Source organism: Triticum dicoccoides, chromosome 7A (assembly GCF_002162155.2).
Source record: "Triticum dicoccoides isolate Atlit2015 ecotype Zavitan chromosome 7A, WEW_v2.0, whole genome shotgun sequence".
NCBI classification, from domain to species: Eukaryota; Viridiplantae; Streptophyta; class Magnoliopsida; order Poales; family Poaceae; genus Triticum; species Triticum dicoccoides.
In genome coordinates, this window is record NC_041392.1 from 475,361,121 (window position 1) to 475,375,178 (window position 14,058).

A 14,058-nucleotide genomic window follows, 5' to 3' on the forward strand; every position below is an offset into this window, starting at 1 on the left:
GATAACCCCCACAAATATCCCGTTGGGCCACTGTACCCCCTCATGTCCAAAACAAGAATCTTAACCCCGCAGACAAGCGTTTATCATGGAAGGTGAATGGATAATTAGATTTTCACGTACCAACCACCTCGCAGACGAGCGTTGAGTTTAATTGTTGAATCTCTTGGGATTTGATAACATGAAAGCAGACGATTTGGCTCCAAAACTTTTCCAGCATATGTCGAATAAAAGTCGCGTGGCTTCATTCCCAATCTAACAAAAGCAATCTCGCTCAACAGATTTATGTCTAATTTACTCAGATTCTCTTGAAGTGAAATGGTTGATCCATAAATATCCATAAATATCTAAAAAGCAAAAGGTAAATCAGATGTTGAACATAATCGAGTTCTTCATAGAATATACAATTTCTCAATGTAAACCAATATATAAAGATCAAATCTAATTTTCAGTCACGTGTACAGAATAAGCTCAGGAGAGATTAGGTAAATTAATTGAGAATTCAGAATATTATGGTGCTATGGCTCCTTGAAATAAAGATAAATAGATCCTGAGGGTTCTTAGGGATTTCTTTTGGTTATGTGAGGGCAAACCAATCTGCCTTTACCTTTAGAGAAATAGAAAAAATCTATATGAGCCATCAGTTCCAGGATAGATGGACCAGATTATGGGGGATGGCTATGAGCGCACAGTTGCTAGCTCCTTTGCACAAAACTCCCTCACTTCTGTTAGAGTTATAATATAACTCATGTACCCCTTTGTATTTATCCCGTTGTATAAGGGGTTTCCTGCATATGTTCCACACCTGTACATGTATATATATATCGGCCTATGGCCTCATGGGAATACAAGTTGCCTATTCCTAACATGGTATTAGAGCTAGGTTAATTTTTTCGCACGCTGCAACTCGTGCGTTCGATCCCTCCTCTCCAGATCGATCTTCTCTCTCGATCTCTCACCTCTCCCGATCGGCGATCGAAGCAGCAGGCCGCAGGGGGCGATCTCTCTCCTCTCCCGATCGGTGATCAAGCTGCCGCTCCCGCTCGATCTCTGAATCACTCGAAGGACTCCATCGATCGCTCGAAGGCCGCCTCAGCATCGCTCGATCTCAGCATCGCAGGACTCATCGATCGCTCGAAGGCCGCCTCAGCATCGCTCGATCTCAGCATCGCTCGAAGGCCGCCTCTGCGTGATCGCTCCGCAGGCCCAGCAGGGGTTCGTCCCGCAGGAAGGATTCCCTCCCGCACTGCCACCTCCGCCTGATCGCTCGATCTCATCTCTCGCTCGCAGGCCCGACTTCCGATTCCTAAAAAAAATGTCTGCTGCATCGGGCTATGTTGTTGTCCCTCGCTGTCCGGTGATCATTGATGGTACTAACTACACCGAGTTTACTGGCTTCATGCGCATTCACATGCATGGCATCCGTCTTTGGGGTGTTCTTTCTGGCGAGGTCTGCTGTCCGCCACGTCCAGTTCCTCCGGTGGCCCCTACTCCGCCAACTCCATCGGTTCTTCCTACGGATGCTAATCAGGTCGCCAAGGATGCGGCTAAGCTTGCTGATGAGGCTGCTGATCGTGCTTATGATGAGAGGGTTTTGGCTTATGAGGAGGCTCTTCAGACGTATCATGGTGCTCTGTCTGTTTACACCCAGTGGCTTGATGATGATGCTCGTGCTGCAGCTGTTCTCACTGCTAGTGTTCTGCCTCAGTTTGCTTCTGAATTTCTGGGTCTTCCTACTGTCTTTGAGATGTGGACCCGTCTTCGTGAGCGCTATCAGCCCTCTGGTGATGCCTTATACCTCTCTGTGATCCGTCAGGAGCATGCTCTTCAGCAGGGTGACTCTACTGTTGATGACTTCTATGCACAGAGTTCTGCTATCTGGCGCCAGCTTGATTCTCTCCGTAGTGCTGGGTGTCGTACCTGCCCCTATTGCCAGGCTGTCCAGGCCAATTTGGAGTTTCATCGCGTCTATGAGTTCCTGTCTCGGCTCCGTAAGGAGTTTGAGCCCCGGCGTGCTCAGTTGTTTGCTCGTGGCCGTATTTCTCTCATGGAGGCGCTTTCTGAGATTCGTGCTGAGGAGACTCGCTTACATGGTGCTGGTTTGCTGGAGGTTCCCTCTGTGCTCGCTACTCGTGCTCCTATGCCACCTGCTGCACCGACCCCTTCTCGCTCGAGTACTCCGCCGCTCTTGCTCACTCCTTCTGGAGGCTCAGGTCGCCCCCGTCCACATTGCGACTATTGCAGCAATGATGGTCATCTTGAGTCTCAGTGCTACACGAAGAAGAAACACCTGCGCAAGGCTCGATCATCATCTTCAGGGACTTCGTCATCTACCTCGACAGCTTCAGCCATTGCTTTGACTGAGCAGGATATTCTGAGACTTAAGCGTCTGCTCGCGGCTTCAGGTTCTTCCTCGACGGGTACTGCTGGTTCTGTGACTGATGCTTCCCGCACTGAGCAATCACCCTCTACACAGTCAGGTACATCCCCATGGGTTCTGGACTCTGGAGCTTCTTTTCATATGTCTTCTCATTCTTCCACTTTGTCCTCTCTTCGATCACTGGATTCTCCTGTTCATGTCTTCACTGCTGATGGTACTCCACTTTCTGTTGCTAGTAGAGGCAATCTTACTACTCCTTATTCTGTTCCTGATGTTGCTCATGTTCCTCAACTTACGGATTCTGGTTGTCACGTCATCCTTGACGTTGACTCTTGTTTTGTCCAGGACCGTCGCACGCACACTCTGGTTGGGGCTGGCCCTCGCCGCCGTGATTCTCGGGGTCTTTGGGAGCTGGACTGGCTTCATGTTCCTTCCGCTGCCACCACCATCGCCAGTTCTTCCGCTTCTGTCACCTCCGTTACTGGTTCCTTCCAGCAGTGGCATCATCGACTTGGTCATCTGTGTGGTTCTCGGTTGTCTTCTTTAGTTCGTCGAGGTCTTCTGGGGTCTGTCTCAGGAGATGTCTCTTTAGAGTGTCAGGGTTGTCGTCTTGGCAAGCAGATTCAGTTACCATATTCACATAGTGAGTCAGTGTCCAAGCGTCCTTTCGATTTAGTCCATTTTGATGTATGGGGTCCGGCCCCTTTCGCTTCGAAAGGTGGTCATAAATACTATATTATTTTCATAGATGATTTCTCTCGTTACACATGGCTTTATTTCATGACTTCTCGTTCTGAGGTGTTGTCTATCTATAAGCGTTTTGCTGCCATGGTTCATACTCAGTTCTCTTCACCCATTCGTGTTTTTCGTGCTGACTCCGCTGGCGAGTATATCTCTAAGATGTTGCGTGGTGTTCTTGCTGAGCACGGGACTCTCTCTCAATTCTCTTGTCCTGGTGCTCATGCTCAGAATGGTGTGGCTGAGCGAAAGCATCAACATCTTCTTGAGACGGCTCGTGCATTGATGATTGCTGCCTCTCTCCTGCCTCATTTTTGGGCTGAGGCCGTCTCCACATCCACCTATCTTATCAATATACAGCCTTCCGCTGCTCTACAGGGTGGTTCCTTTCGAGCGACTTTTTGATCGTTTTCCCGATTATTCGATGCTTCGCTCGTTTGGTTGTGTTTGCTATGTTCTTCTTGCCCCTCGCGAACGCACCAAACTGACCGCTCAGTCTGTTGAGTGTGTCTTCTTAGGCTACAGTGATGAGCATAAGGGCTATCGTTGTTGGGATCCTATTGGTCGTCGGATGCGTATCTCTCGAGATGTGACTTTTGATGAGTCTCGTCCCTTCTACCCACGCCCATCTTCCTCGACTTTTTCAGTGCAGGATATCTCTTTCCTCACTTTTCCTGACTCACCTATCACCCCCGTCGGGACTGTACCTCTCCGTTCCACTTCCTCTCCTTCTCCACATCTAGTTGATTTGCAGCCTAGCATGTCACCGGGTTCTCCACCTTCATCTCCGGTGACTTCCTCCCCTGTCTCCTCTCCCAGCCTGTCAGCGGATTCTACACCTTCATCTCCAGTGACTTCTTCGTCGCCACCCCCCGATTCTACCTTGACGATTCCTCCTTCTATTATTCCATCTTTTCCTCAGCATTACACTCGTCGTCCACGACCAGTCGATGCCTCTGTGGATGAGTCATCTTCCTCTCAACCTACTTATGGCTTGCGTTCTCGTCCTCGTCCGCCTGTTGATCGCTTTGGATTTCCCACCGCTGGTGCTGCTGTTCTTGAGCCGACTTCTTACCGTCAGGCTGTTGTTCATCCTGAATGGCAGTTTGCGATGGCAGAGGAGATTGCTGCTCTTGAACGCACTGGTACCTGGGATCTTGTTTCTCTTCCTCCCGGAGTCCGTCCGATCACTTGTAAGTGGGTCTACAAGGTTAAGACTCGCTCCGATGGTTCTCTTGAGTGTCACAAAGCTCGTCTTGTGGCTCGTGGTTTTCAGCAGGAGCATGGTCGTGATTATGACGAGACTTTTGCTCCTGTGGCCCATATGACCACTGTTCGTACACTTCTTGCCGTTGCCTCTGCACGCCACTGGTCTATATCTCAGCTTGATGTTAAGAATGCCTTTCTTAATGGTGAGCTGCGTGAGGAGGTGTACATGCAGCCACCACCTGGGTATTCTGTTCCTGATGGCATGGTATGTCGTCTTCGTCGCTCTCTCTATGGCCTTAAGCAAGCCCCCCGCGCCTGGTTTGAGCGCTTTGCCTCTGTGATCACTGCTGCTGGTTTTTTAGCAAGTGCTCATGATCCAGCATTGTTTATTCACCTTTCTCCTCATGGTCGGACTCTTCTTCTTCTTTATGTTGATGACATGATCATCACGGGGGATGACCCCGAGTATATTGCCTTTGTAAAGGCCCGTCTTAGTGAGCAGTTTCTTATGTCTGATCTTGGACCTCTTCGCTACTTTCTTGGGATTGAAGTCTCTTCTACCTCTGATGGCTTTTTTATATCCCAGGAAAAGTATATCCAGGATCTTCTTGCTCGTGTTGCTCTTACGGACGAGCGCGTTGTTGAGACTCCTATGGAGCTCAATGTTCACCTCCGTGCTACTGATGGTGATCCTCTCCCTGACCCGACGTGTTATCGTCATCTTGTTGGCAGTCTTGTCTATCTAGCTGTCACTCGTCCGGACATCTCTTATCCGGTTCATATTCTGAGTCAGTTTGTCTCTGCTCCCACCTCGGTTCACTATAGTCATCTCCTTCGTGTTCTTCGATATCTTCGAGGCACGATCTCTCACCGTCTATTCTTTCCTCGCTCCAGTTCTTTACAGCTTCAGGCCTATTCAGATGCTACGTGGGCTAGTGATCCTTCCGATCACCGTTCACTTTCTGCTTACTGTGTTTGTCTTGGTGGTTCTCTCATTGCCTGGAAGACGAAGAAACAGCTTGCAGTTTCCCGTTCGAGTGCCGAGGCTGAGTTGCGAGCAATGGCTCTTTTGACGGCAGAGGTGACTTGGTTACGGTGGTTACTTCAGGATTTTGGTGTTTCTGTCACTACACCGACTCTGCTTTTATCTGACAGTACAGGTGCTATCAGCATTGCACGCGATCCTGTGAAGCATGAGCTCACCAAGCATATTGGTGTTGATGCTTTCTATGTGCGCGCCGGTGTGCAGGATCAGGTTATTGCTCTTCAGTATGTGCCTTCCGAGTTACAGTTGGCGGATTTCCTGACGAAGGCTCAGACTAGAGCACAACATGGCTTTTATCTCTCCAAACTCAGTGTTGTTCATCCACCATGAGTTTGAGGGGGGGTGTTAGAGTTATAATATAACTCATGTACCCCTTTGTATTTATCCCATTGTATAAGGGGTTTCATGCATATGCTCCACACCTGTACATGTATATATATATCGGCCTATGGCCTCGTGGGAATACAAGTTGCCTATTCCTAACAACTTCTACTTGTTAGCTTTCAGAACTACCTTCTCGCTCGTACGATAGTAGCAGGCCAACAGCTCACACCCAAATTCCCCAACCCTAGCTTGTGTACCAGCCGCCTCCTGGACCAATCCTCTCGTCCATCTTCCTCCAGCTTGCCGATGGTGGCGACGATCCGGTGCCTACCAGGGCGAGTATGCCTAGCGGAGGTGCCATTCAAGCTCCTATTCGTCTTGTCGCTGGCGGTCTGGCTGCCCAAGCGGACCTCGCCCTGTCCTAAGCGAACAAGAACTGGATGGTACTCTGCTCCGGCTACCAGAGGTCGACCTCGCCCCATCCTTTTTTCTACCCCAAGCCGCCATTCTCCACATGTCGCCACCCACCCCACCGAAGCCGGAGAAGAAAACTCCAATCTGAAGGTATGCTTATCTGTTAGTCTGCTACCAATTTCAGAGTTAATTTTGTAGCCTTTTATTTAGAAAGTATTTTAGTTCAGATTTTACTACAACTGTCCATATCATGTGAATAATATTTTGGTCAAACATAGTTACCTGAGTTCCTCCAATCGAGAGGAGATTTAGAAAAATTTAGAAATTCTGAATGTTTGGAAGTGATATGAATGGCTACATTTTTTAAATTTAAACATATGCACATACATTGTAGATGATATAATTTGTTCGTCACTAGCAATAGCTTGGAAGCTTAGAACGGTTTTTGAGCAAATGCTATATTCACGTAGATATGCACGAGCAGTACAGTAGCTGATCCACTAGCAGGACACTGTGTTATATATACAGAGAGCTAAAGGAAATTGCTTAGGACAGAAAATCCATCAATCCAATGGAATAACCATACTGCCAGCATATATGCTTATTCACATCTTTTCGATCAAGCTAAAAATCACCTGTGATACATGTCAACTATAGTGCAAATCCTAGTTGGTATGTACTCACACTTTTCGGAGCCAAATTCAGTTAATTTGGAGAGACCTTTATTAGTGTTCATTTGCCATAACAAAAACAGAAATTCTGCAAACTTACCGGATACTGTACATGAGAAGCAACTAATCTCATCTACCTGTTAAAGTACCTGAACGTGAAGTTCACGCGGGCACAAGACTGAAATTTATTACACACATGCAAATATGTGGAACTTCACTGATTTATGGGAATCCACTATCTTTTTGGACTTTTTTTGTAGTACACAATTCCTGCTCTAAGTATGATGGATAGATCGGGCTTGTCGACTAGTACTAAGCTCGGCAACTTCCGTTCAGCTACTGCACCTCGATCCGAAATGGAGGGAATAGCGTGACATTACCTTTATAATCTGCATTTGTAGGACTGTGATAAAACTCCCTTTAAATTGCTCGATGTCCTTTTTTTGTCCTTGCCATTTATGTTTTTACCTATTCTTTCAATCTATAATTTATTGATAGGAAGTCTATGCATGGCTGTGCAAGCTTTCACACCCTTTGGATCTGGAGCCTATGTTCATATTTTCTCAAGGTATCCAGATAGATTTTTGCATGCCCGGTTTGTTTGTATCAAATTTTGCAAGGTATTTTACATATGCCATGGCCTACTGGAGTATCCGAACAATAACTATTGAGCTCTTTCTTAGGTCAGTTGCGGCAAATGGCTAAAAGTGCTATCTGGTCCTTCTATATGTTTGAGGAATTTCATCCTAAGTTTGACATCTAGGTTATGTATCCTGGGTTGGAGCGGCGAACGAAGCTGGACATAATGACCGCCTCTCTTCTCAAAATGTGTTGTTTGCAATTCGTACATGTTTCTAACGTACTTGCATTTATCTTCTCTGCTTAACTAGGTGGATTGAGCCGATGAAGGGTATATAGAGTTCATGGAGGTTGCCATATATTCCAACAGATGAAGCTCGAGTAGCAACAATCACTAAAATAGGAGGCAAAATGATAGATCTTGTTTGGCATGTACCATCAGGTCCTACTCGGTCTTCATGCAAATGTACTAAAAATTATCAATGTATGCCTCTTTTGTGTTGTGTTCTCATGGACTCAAATACTCGAATGCTTGTTGAGCACCGATAACTTCGGTCCTTTATTTTCTCATGCACTCAGACGCTTCCAATTTGACATGCAAGATGTACAAAGTTCTGCCTGATCTGGGATGGCTTAATTTCCTCATGTGCTCAAATATTTGTGATATATATTAGGGGTTTTTGTGGTCAACATGTTCAACTCTCTTGAATAATTAGGACTTTATATTATAAACTAAGAGGAGAGGGACGTCAACGCTGTGCATATAGAAATGGTCTTAGTTTATAAAGACTCGAGATTCTACAGCCAGAGAGGAGACATCAACGCTGTCAGGTTTGAAAAATAGTCTTGTTACCAAGGACAAAACGAGATTGGACATGAGAAAGTTGAGGTGGTTACTGCAAAAGTGAAGTTGTATATCTAAGTAGTATCAGGGGGGGTTTCATTAAATGTACCTGGGCTGCGTCCACTAAAATCTGCACCATCTATGCTTTATCTGACAGCCCAGATTCATTTTTCTATTCTTCAACCATATGCCCAGATTCTATACTAGTTGCTCCCTTCTGAATGTCATAGGACAGCATGCTGCTTAGTGTTACCTTAAATCATGTGTTACATTTCTCCTTGCATTCTGAGCAAGTGGTTCGTACCATAATGAAATCTGCTAGCTACAGCAGATTAAAAAAATGTCGTGCGGAAGAAGCAGTCTTACAGCTTATGTTCTAGGGCCGAGTACACGTTCCCGTATCAGAAAAATCAACCGATAAACCTCACGGGACACTGGAAATTGGGTCACAACCAGTAATGTGGGGACTCAATGTCTAAATTTAGAAAGACAAATGCGCACAGCTTTCATTCTTGCTCAATGCAAATCAAGATAAAGGAAACACCAAATTTTGTTAAGATGCCAACTATGAATCTTTGAATGCATCTCCAATCAATTAATATAATCATACAATTACAGTGTTAAATGCCAACTCTGAATCTTTGAATTTGTTTCCAATCAAGTAGTATATGATCATAGAATTACAGAGATAAATTTGAGTAAGATGCCAACTCTGAATCTTGGAACATATCTTCAATCAAGTAATGCAATCATAGAACCACAGTGATAAGATACCTGAGTTACTATATCAACATCAGAACTTTTAATGCTCGCACAAGTTGATAGAAAACTAGGAATTTCTGCTGCAAACATAGAAAAGGAGTTCAGAGAAAGAAACAACAACTTTGGTTGCTAAAGCAACGACCACATACACATCACAAAATATTATCAAGTTGTGAAAAGGAAAATAAGACATGGCACCTAAATCGCAGCATATTTCCTTCAACACTTCGTATCGAGAATGGATGTGTCTTGTTTCTCTATCAGAAATTGGCTTCATGTCACTAACACAATCAGCCCTTAAATAAAAATTCATCTTCGAGATATAGTTCAATTTGCCCTTCTTAGAGCCAAAACAACCTCCTCTATCACTACAAACGGAATCTGATGGTTCAAATGCTTCCTTCTCCCATGATATTTCATTCTCGCCATTGATTTCCATTTTATCTGATAGAACATGCTGTAGAACGTACACGACCAATCAGGTGCTAGGTGAGTACCCATAATAAGAAAAATAAAACAAGACGAACAAGGTAAAGTATTTCTCTCTCTCTCTCTATATATATATATATACATATATATATATATATATAGCCTACCAAAGAATGTCACCTAGGCCTAAAGAATAAGGCATTGATATGAAAAACTAAAATATGATGATATATTACTCACTCTGCCAATAACTCTGAAAAACTAAGTTAGACTCTCAGCTGAACCACAATTTACAACATTAATATGATGATATTTAGTAAGCTCAACAACTACAATATGCCTGTCTTTGAAATAAGAAAAAAAATATACATTCTTTGGACAGTAAATATATACCTCTTCAACTTTAATCTCCTTTGCACCATCACCCTGAACAACCTTAGCAAGATAGCCCTCTTCCATGCCCTCCACCTCTTCTACCATATGCCCAGATTCTACAGTAGTTGCACCAAGTCCCTTCTTGTCTGCATCCTGCAACACAAACAAAGAGTTAGAAAAGAGAGAAAAAATGCACAATAACTCTGAAAAACTACATCACTACAATTCCGTTCTTAATTATTGGACACGCACATGATTAGGATTGTAGCATAAATACTTACTAACAACTACATCACTACTACAAGCAATTCTTTTTGAGTGTTTATGCAACCAGTGTAGGTATTTCACTTGCAAGGATGGAGTGCTGTGGTCAATGTTTCATGCTAGTCACCTAAATCTAGTATTCTAGTTCTTAAAGTACAGAACATATGCTTGTTAGAGCTTCCTATTTTTCTATGCCGTACAACCATTTAGAAGTTATTTTATAATATGGGAGAAATCAAATCTCAGCTTCTCTGGAAGAACAATGGAACCTTTTTGGTCAATATGGTCAACCACGTACTTGCTATACTTGCAATAGCGAAGCCATCATGAGTACAGAAAAGCACTCCCCGTAAAATCTGAGAGGCTTGAAAACATACCCTTAGAGCAAAGTTCGGCATATGGGTACATGTGTGGTTTGGAGCAGTGAGAGTACGCCGTGTGTAATCAACCTGCCAAGAGTAATAGAAGCATCTCAATGTAATTTAGCATATTTAACAGGTTAACTGATGATCTGTATAAAGAAATTAATCAGTAAAGAATGTTACTTTGCATTTCACTTCATCGCCAACAGACAATGCCTTGGAGTCAGGCCCTTCCAGAAATGAACAGATGTGCAGGACATAGCCACCAAACACTTGGACATTGTTCACAGTAAAAGATCCAGATGGTCCCTCTATACTCCCAGTGTCATAGATCTAATCCAGAAAATATGGCATGTCAAAAGAGATTCATACAATGCATGACGCAACTCTCGAACATGCATGAGAGCTCCGTATCGTTCATTAAAAAGAGAAAAATTCATATATACAACCCCAAACCCCACACAAGATAGCGGCTACATACACGCATTTGAAGTAGAACAAGAAACGACCATAGCAGCACGGTGACTTCAACTAAACGAGAAAACATCCATGGTTGTTGAATGCAAATTGTAATGTTTGTTGTGCAATGTAACGGTATGAACTTGTCAAATTTGGACTGAAATTTTGAAGCCAATGTATTTTATGGACAACTTCAAAGCCCTCAACACTACTTTCCTCAGAGTGAGATTGGATACAACCGTAATGTGGTGTTCAAAATGGTGTAATGACAAAAAATATTACTTCAACCGTTTATTTATGAGTGTTGTAGATTATTAGGATGACATACAATAAACAACAAAGAATACCAATCAGGTTTCAACCAACCGGAGGGTAATCACTCCAGGGTGCACTAATCATTTTTTGTTCTGGTTACAATCAAAGAATAATTTTCAAACAGAAATTGTGCATCTATTTTACTAATGAGTCAACCAACATGATTATGTTATAATTAACAAATTTACTGCCATGTGGGGCCATTGCAACAGGAGGACACCCCATCAGACATCAGCTGAGCTACTATAAAAAATATCTACTCCTCCATTCCATAATATAAGATCGTTTTTCAAACTGTGTTAGCTTGAAAAACGGTCTTATATTGTGGGATGGAGGGAGTAACTCGCAAACTGAGGTAACTATCAAGCTGATGTCAGCTGCAGTTTCTTCTTTAGTAATGGCCCCACATGACAATTACATAAAAAAAATAGAATGTCATGCTTATTTAGTAGGTAAGCTGATATTTAATTGCATGGTTGCAACTCCAGAGGTGATTGCACTTGACATTTTCATTCAACTACACCAACATGACACCGTGGAAAGTGAAATTGTACCTGACCACCCTGTTCCGCATAGAAACTTGTGCTTTCCAAAACAAGACCAAAATCTTCATCACCAGATGCAGTGGCTACGAACTCTGAGCCAGTATAGATAGCTTTTACCACAGTGCTATGTACCTGCAAAATGTTTTTAGGTATATCGGCCATAATCAATATATAAGTGTTTAACCACAGTGCGAAATATGAACAGTGCAAGAACAAGCAAAGGCAGGTACCTAGGTAAATTCACTACTTGAATGAAATTCTACAAAATCCCAAACAGGCACTGAATATTGAAGGAACTGTACCTAATAGCCAAACCACAACTAAATAATCTAACCTCGTGTTGGAATTTCAGGCTATCATTTATGCTGGCAAGGCCCTTATTGCGCAGGTGCGATGTAGCATTAGCATCCAGGACAATGGACTTGCCACCAGCCTGCAAGAAAAACATATATAACAAAATCAGAAGAAGTATGATATATAAACTATAATAGACAAAAGTTGCCCAACCAATTGAGCATCAGTGGCCTATAAGAGATGCTAAGTTTAGTTAATTAGAACATTATTAAACCGCAAATAGCAGGAATAATACTTGGATAGCATAAACGGCCACAAGTGAGGAATTAAGTTTTATATTTAATAAGAAAGAAATAAAACCTTGTAGCGAGCATTCCTAGCCTTTTGCCTTGCTTCTTCCATAGAAACATTAAAACCCTCCATGTCAACAGATGGCCACAAGTCAACTGCCATGACCTATGAGATAGGAAACAACAACGATACCAAGAAAAACAGACAATAAAAGCTTTAACAACAGCATAAACATGAAAAATATAGCACTGTCAAATTAATTTGATCAGATTTACTGATGAAAACATGAAGAACAAACCTCAGTCAAATCAATTGGATAGCCATAGGTGTCCGACAGAACAAATGCATCCTACCAAGAGTAATAGAAGAACCGCAGTTTAATTTGGCAAATTTCACAGGTTAACTCATTCAGTACAAAGAATTAGTCAGTAAAGAATGTTACCTTGCATTTCACTTCATCGCCAAGTCAGGCCCTTCCAGAAATGAACCGGTATGCGGGACATCGCCAGCAAACTTCACTTGGACATTGTTCACAGTGAAAGATCCAGATGGCCCCTTGATACTCCCAGTTTCGTACATCTGATCCAGAAATAACATATGGCATGTCAAAAGAATTCATGCAATGCATGGCCCAAATCTCAAACATGCAGAAGAAAGGTGCATTCGAAATAGAACAAGGAAAAGTTTATATATACAACCTGGAACCACACACAAGATCTAGAAGTGTTGTTACAGCAACAAATATGAACAAGGGAATGCACTATCCTGGCAGTGTGGTTACAGCAACAAGATATGAACAAGGGAATGTGCGTCCCTCATATATATAGCGCGCGCTCACATAAACAAACAACCGCGTCCACACCTACGGGCTACAGCGGGCACACACATGACATGAGACAGCAGCGATGAAGATGCATATTGTAACTCCAGCAGAATTTCAAGCGCGGGCGTGCACACGAGAACAAGGGAGAAGGCCATACCTCTGCGCGCAGATCCGCACTGGGGGCGTGGAGCTCCGCAGCCCGTGGCCTCGAGGTGCCGTAGTAGTCGTTGTGGGTGTCCTTGTGGCCGCGACCCCCTCCAACTGCCACCGGAATGCAGGCCCCCATCTGCGCGCACCGCGTCGAGTCCCTCCGTGGCGGCGTGGGGCACCGCCGCACCAGGCTCGGGTTTCGGAAGCCGCACCGCGCGACCGACTCTTCGAAGCCGTCCGAGGGCACTCCGCCGCGGCTCACCTCCACGCGCATCTCGTCGCGCTTGTTCTTCAGGCCCCGCCCTCCGCAGCCGCCCTTGATGCCGAGAGCCGTCGACGCGCTGACCGGTGTAGGGCGTCGGGGCGGGGTGTCGGTGTAGCTCCCGCACGGGCACGTCCGCACGGCCTCCTCGGCGCCGGCCGCGGACGTGCCCTCGCCGTCGCCGTCGCCGACCCGTACAGGGCGTCGTCGTCGCGGAACCGCGTCGTGGTGGCGGTAGCGCTCGATGTGGCACCCGCACGTCGGCAACGCCTCCTGGACGACATCGGCGACCGCGCCCTTGCCGCGCATCTCCCCCGGCACCACGCGCCACTTAAGCGTCCGGCTCCCGCCCTCGCCCGCCGCCCTCGCCGCAGGTGTACGAGCGGCTGACCTGGCCTCGTCGTTCGGGTGGCGCCGGGTCGGGCAGATGCCGCCGGATCTGGCGCGGCGGCTGACGCTGGCCAAATCCTCGTCCTCCCCCTCGGCCGGGTCGCCGCCCCGCCCCTCCCCCTTGGACGGTGCCATG

The 14,058-nt window shown here is 45.1% G+C and overlaps 2 protein-coding genes across 2 annotated transcripts; one reads left to right on the forward strand and one right to left on the reverse strand.

Moving 5' to 3' along the window:
- Positions 1-104: 104 nt before the first annotated feature.
- Positions 105-13,600, reverse strand: LOC119333554 (alanine--tRNA ligase, cytoplasmic-like). The gene is made up of 12 exons (XM_037606412.1): positions 13,278-13,600; positions 12,740-12,876; positions 12,596-12,646; positions 12,367-12,462; positions 12,047-12,145; positions 11,722-11,844; positions 10,577-10,726; positions 10,409-10,480; positions 9,786-9,920; positions 9,162-9,420; positions 8,976-9,043; positions 105-344 (listed from the first exon to the last, which is right to left on the reverse strand). Exons 4-12 carry the CDS (start codon positions 12,457-12,459, stop codon positions 105-107), a joined length of 1,239 nt encoding a protein of 412 aa, XP_037462309.1. The 5' UTR covers positions 12,460-12,462; positions 12,596-12,646; positions 12,740-12,876; positions 13,278-13,600.
- Positions 5,902-7,810, forward strand: LOC119327657. The gene is made up of 3 exons (XM_037600763.1): positions 5,902-6,257; positions 7,277-7,346; positions 7,669-7,810. Exons 1-3 carry the CDS (start codon positions 6,000-6,002, stop codon positions 7,683-7,685), a joined length of 345 nt encoding a protein of 114 aa, XP_037456660.1. The 5' UTR covers positions 5,902-5,999; the 3' UTR covers positions 7,686-7,810.
- Positions 13,601-14,058: the final 458 nt, after the last annotated feature.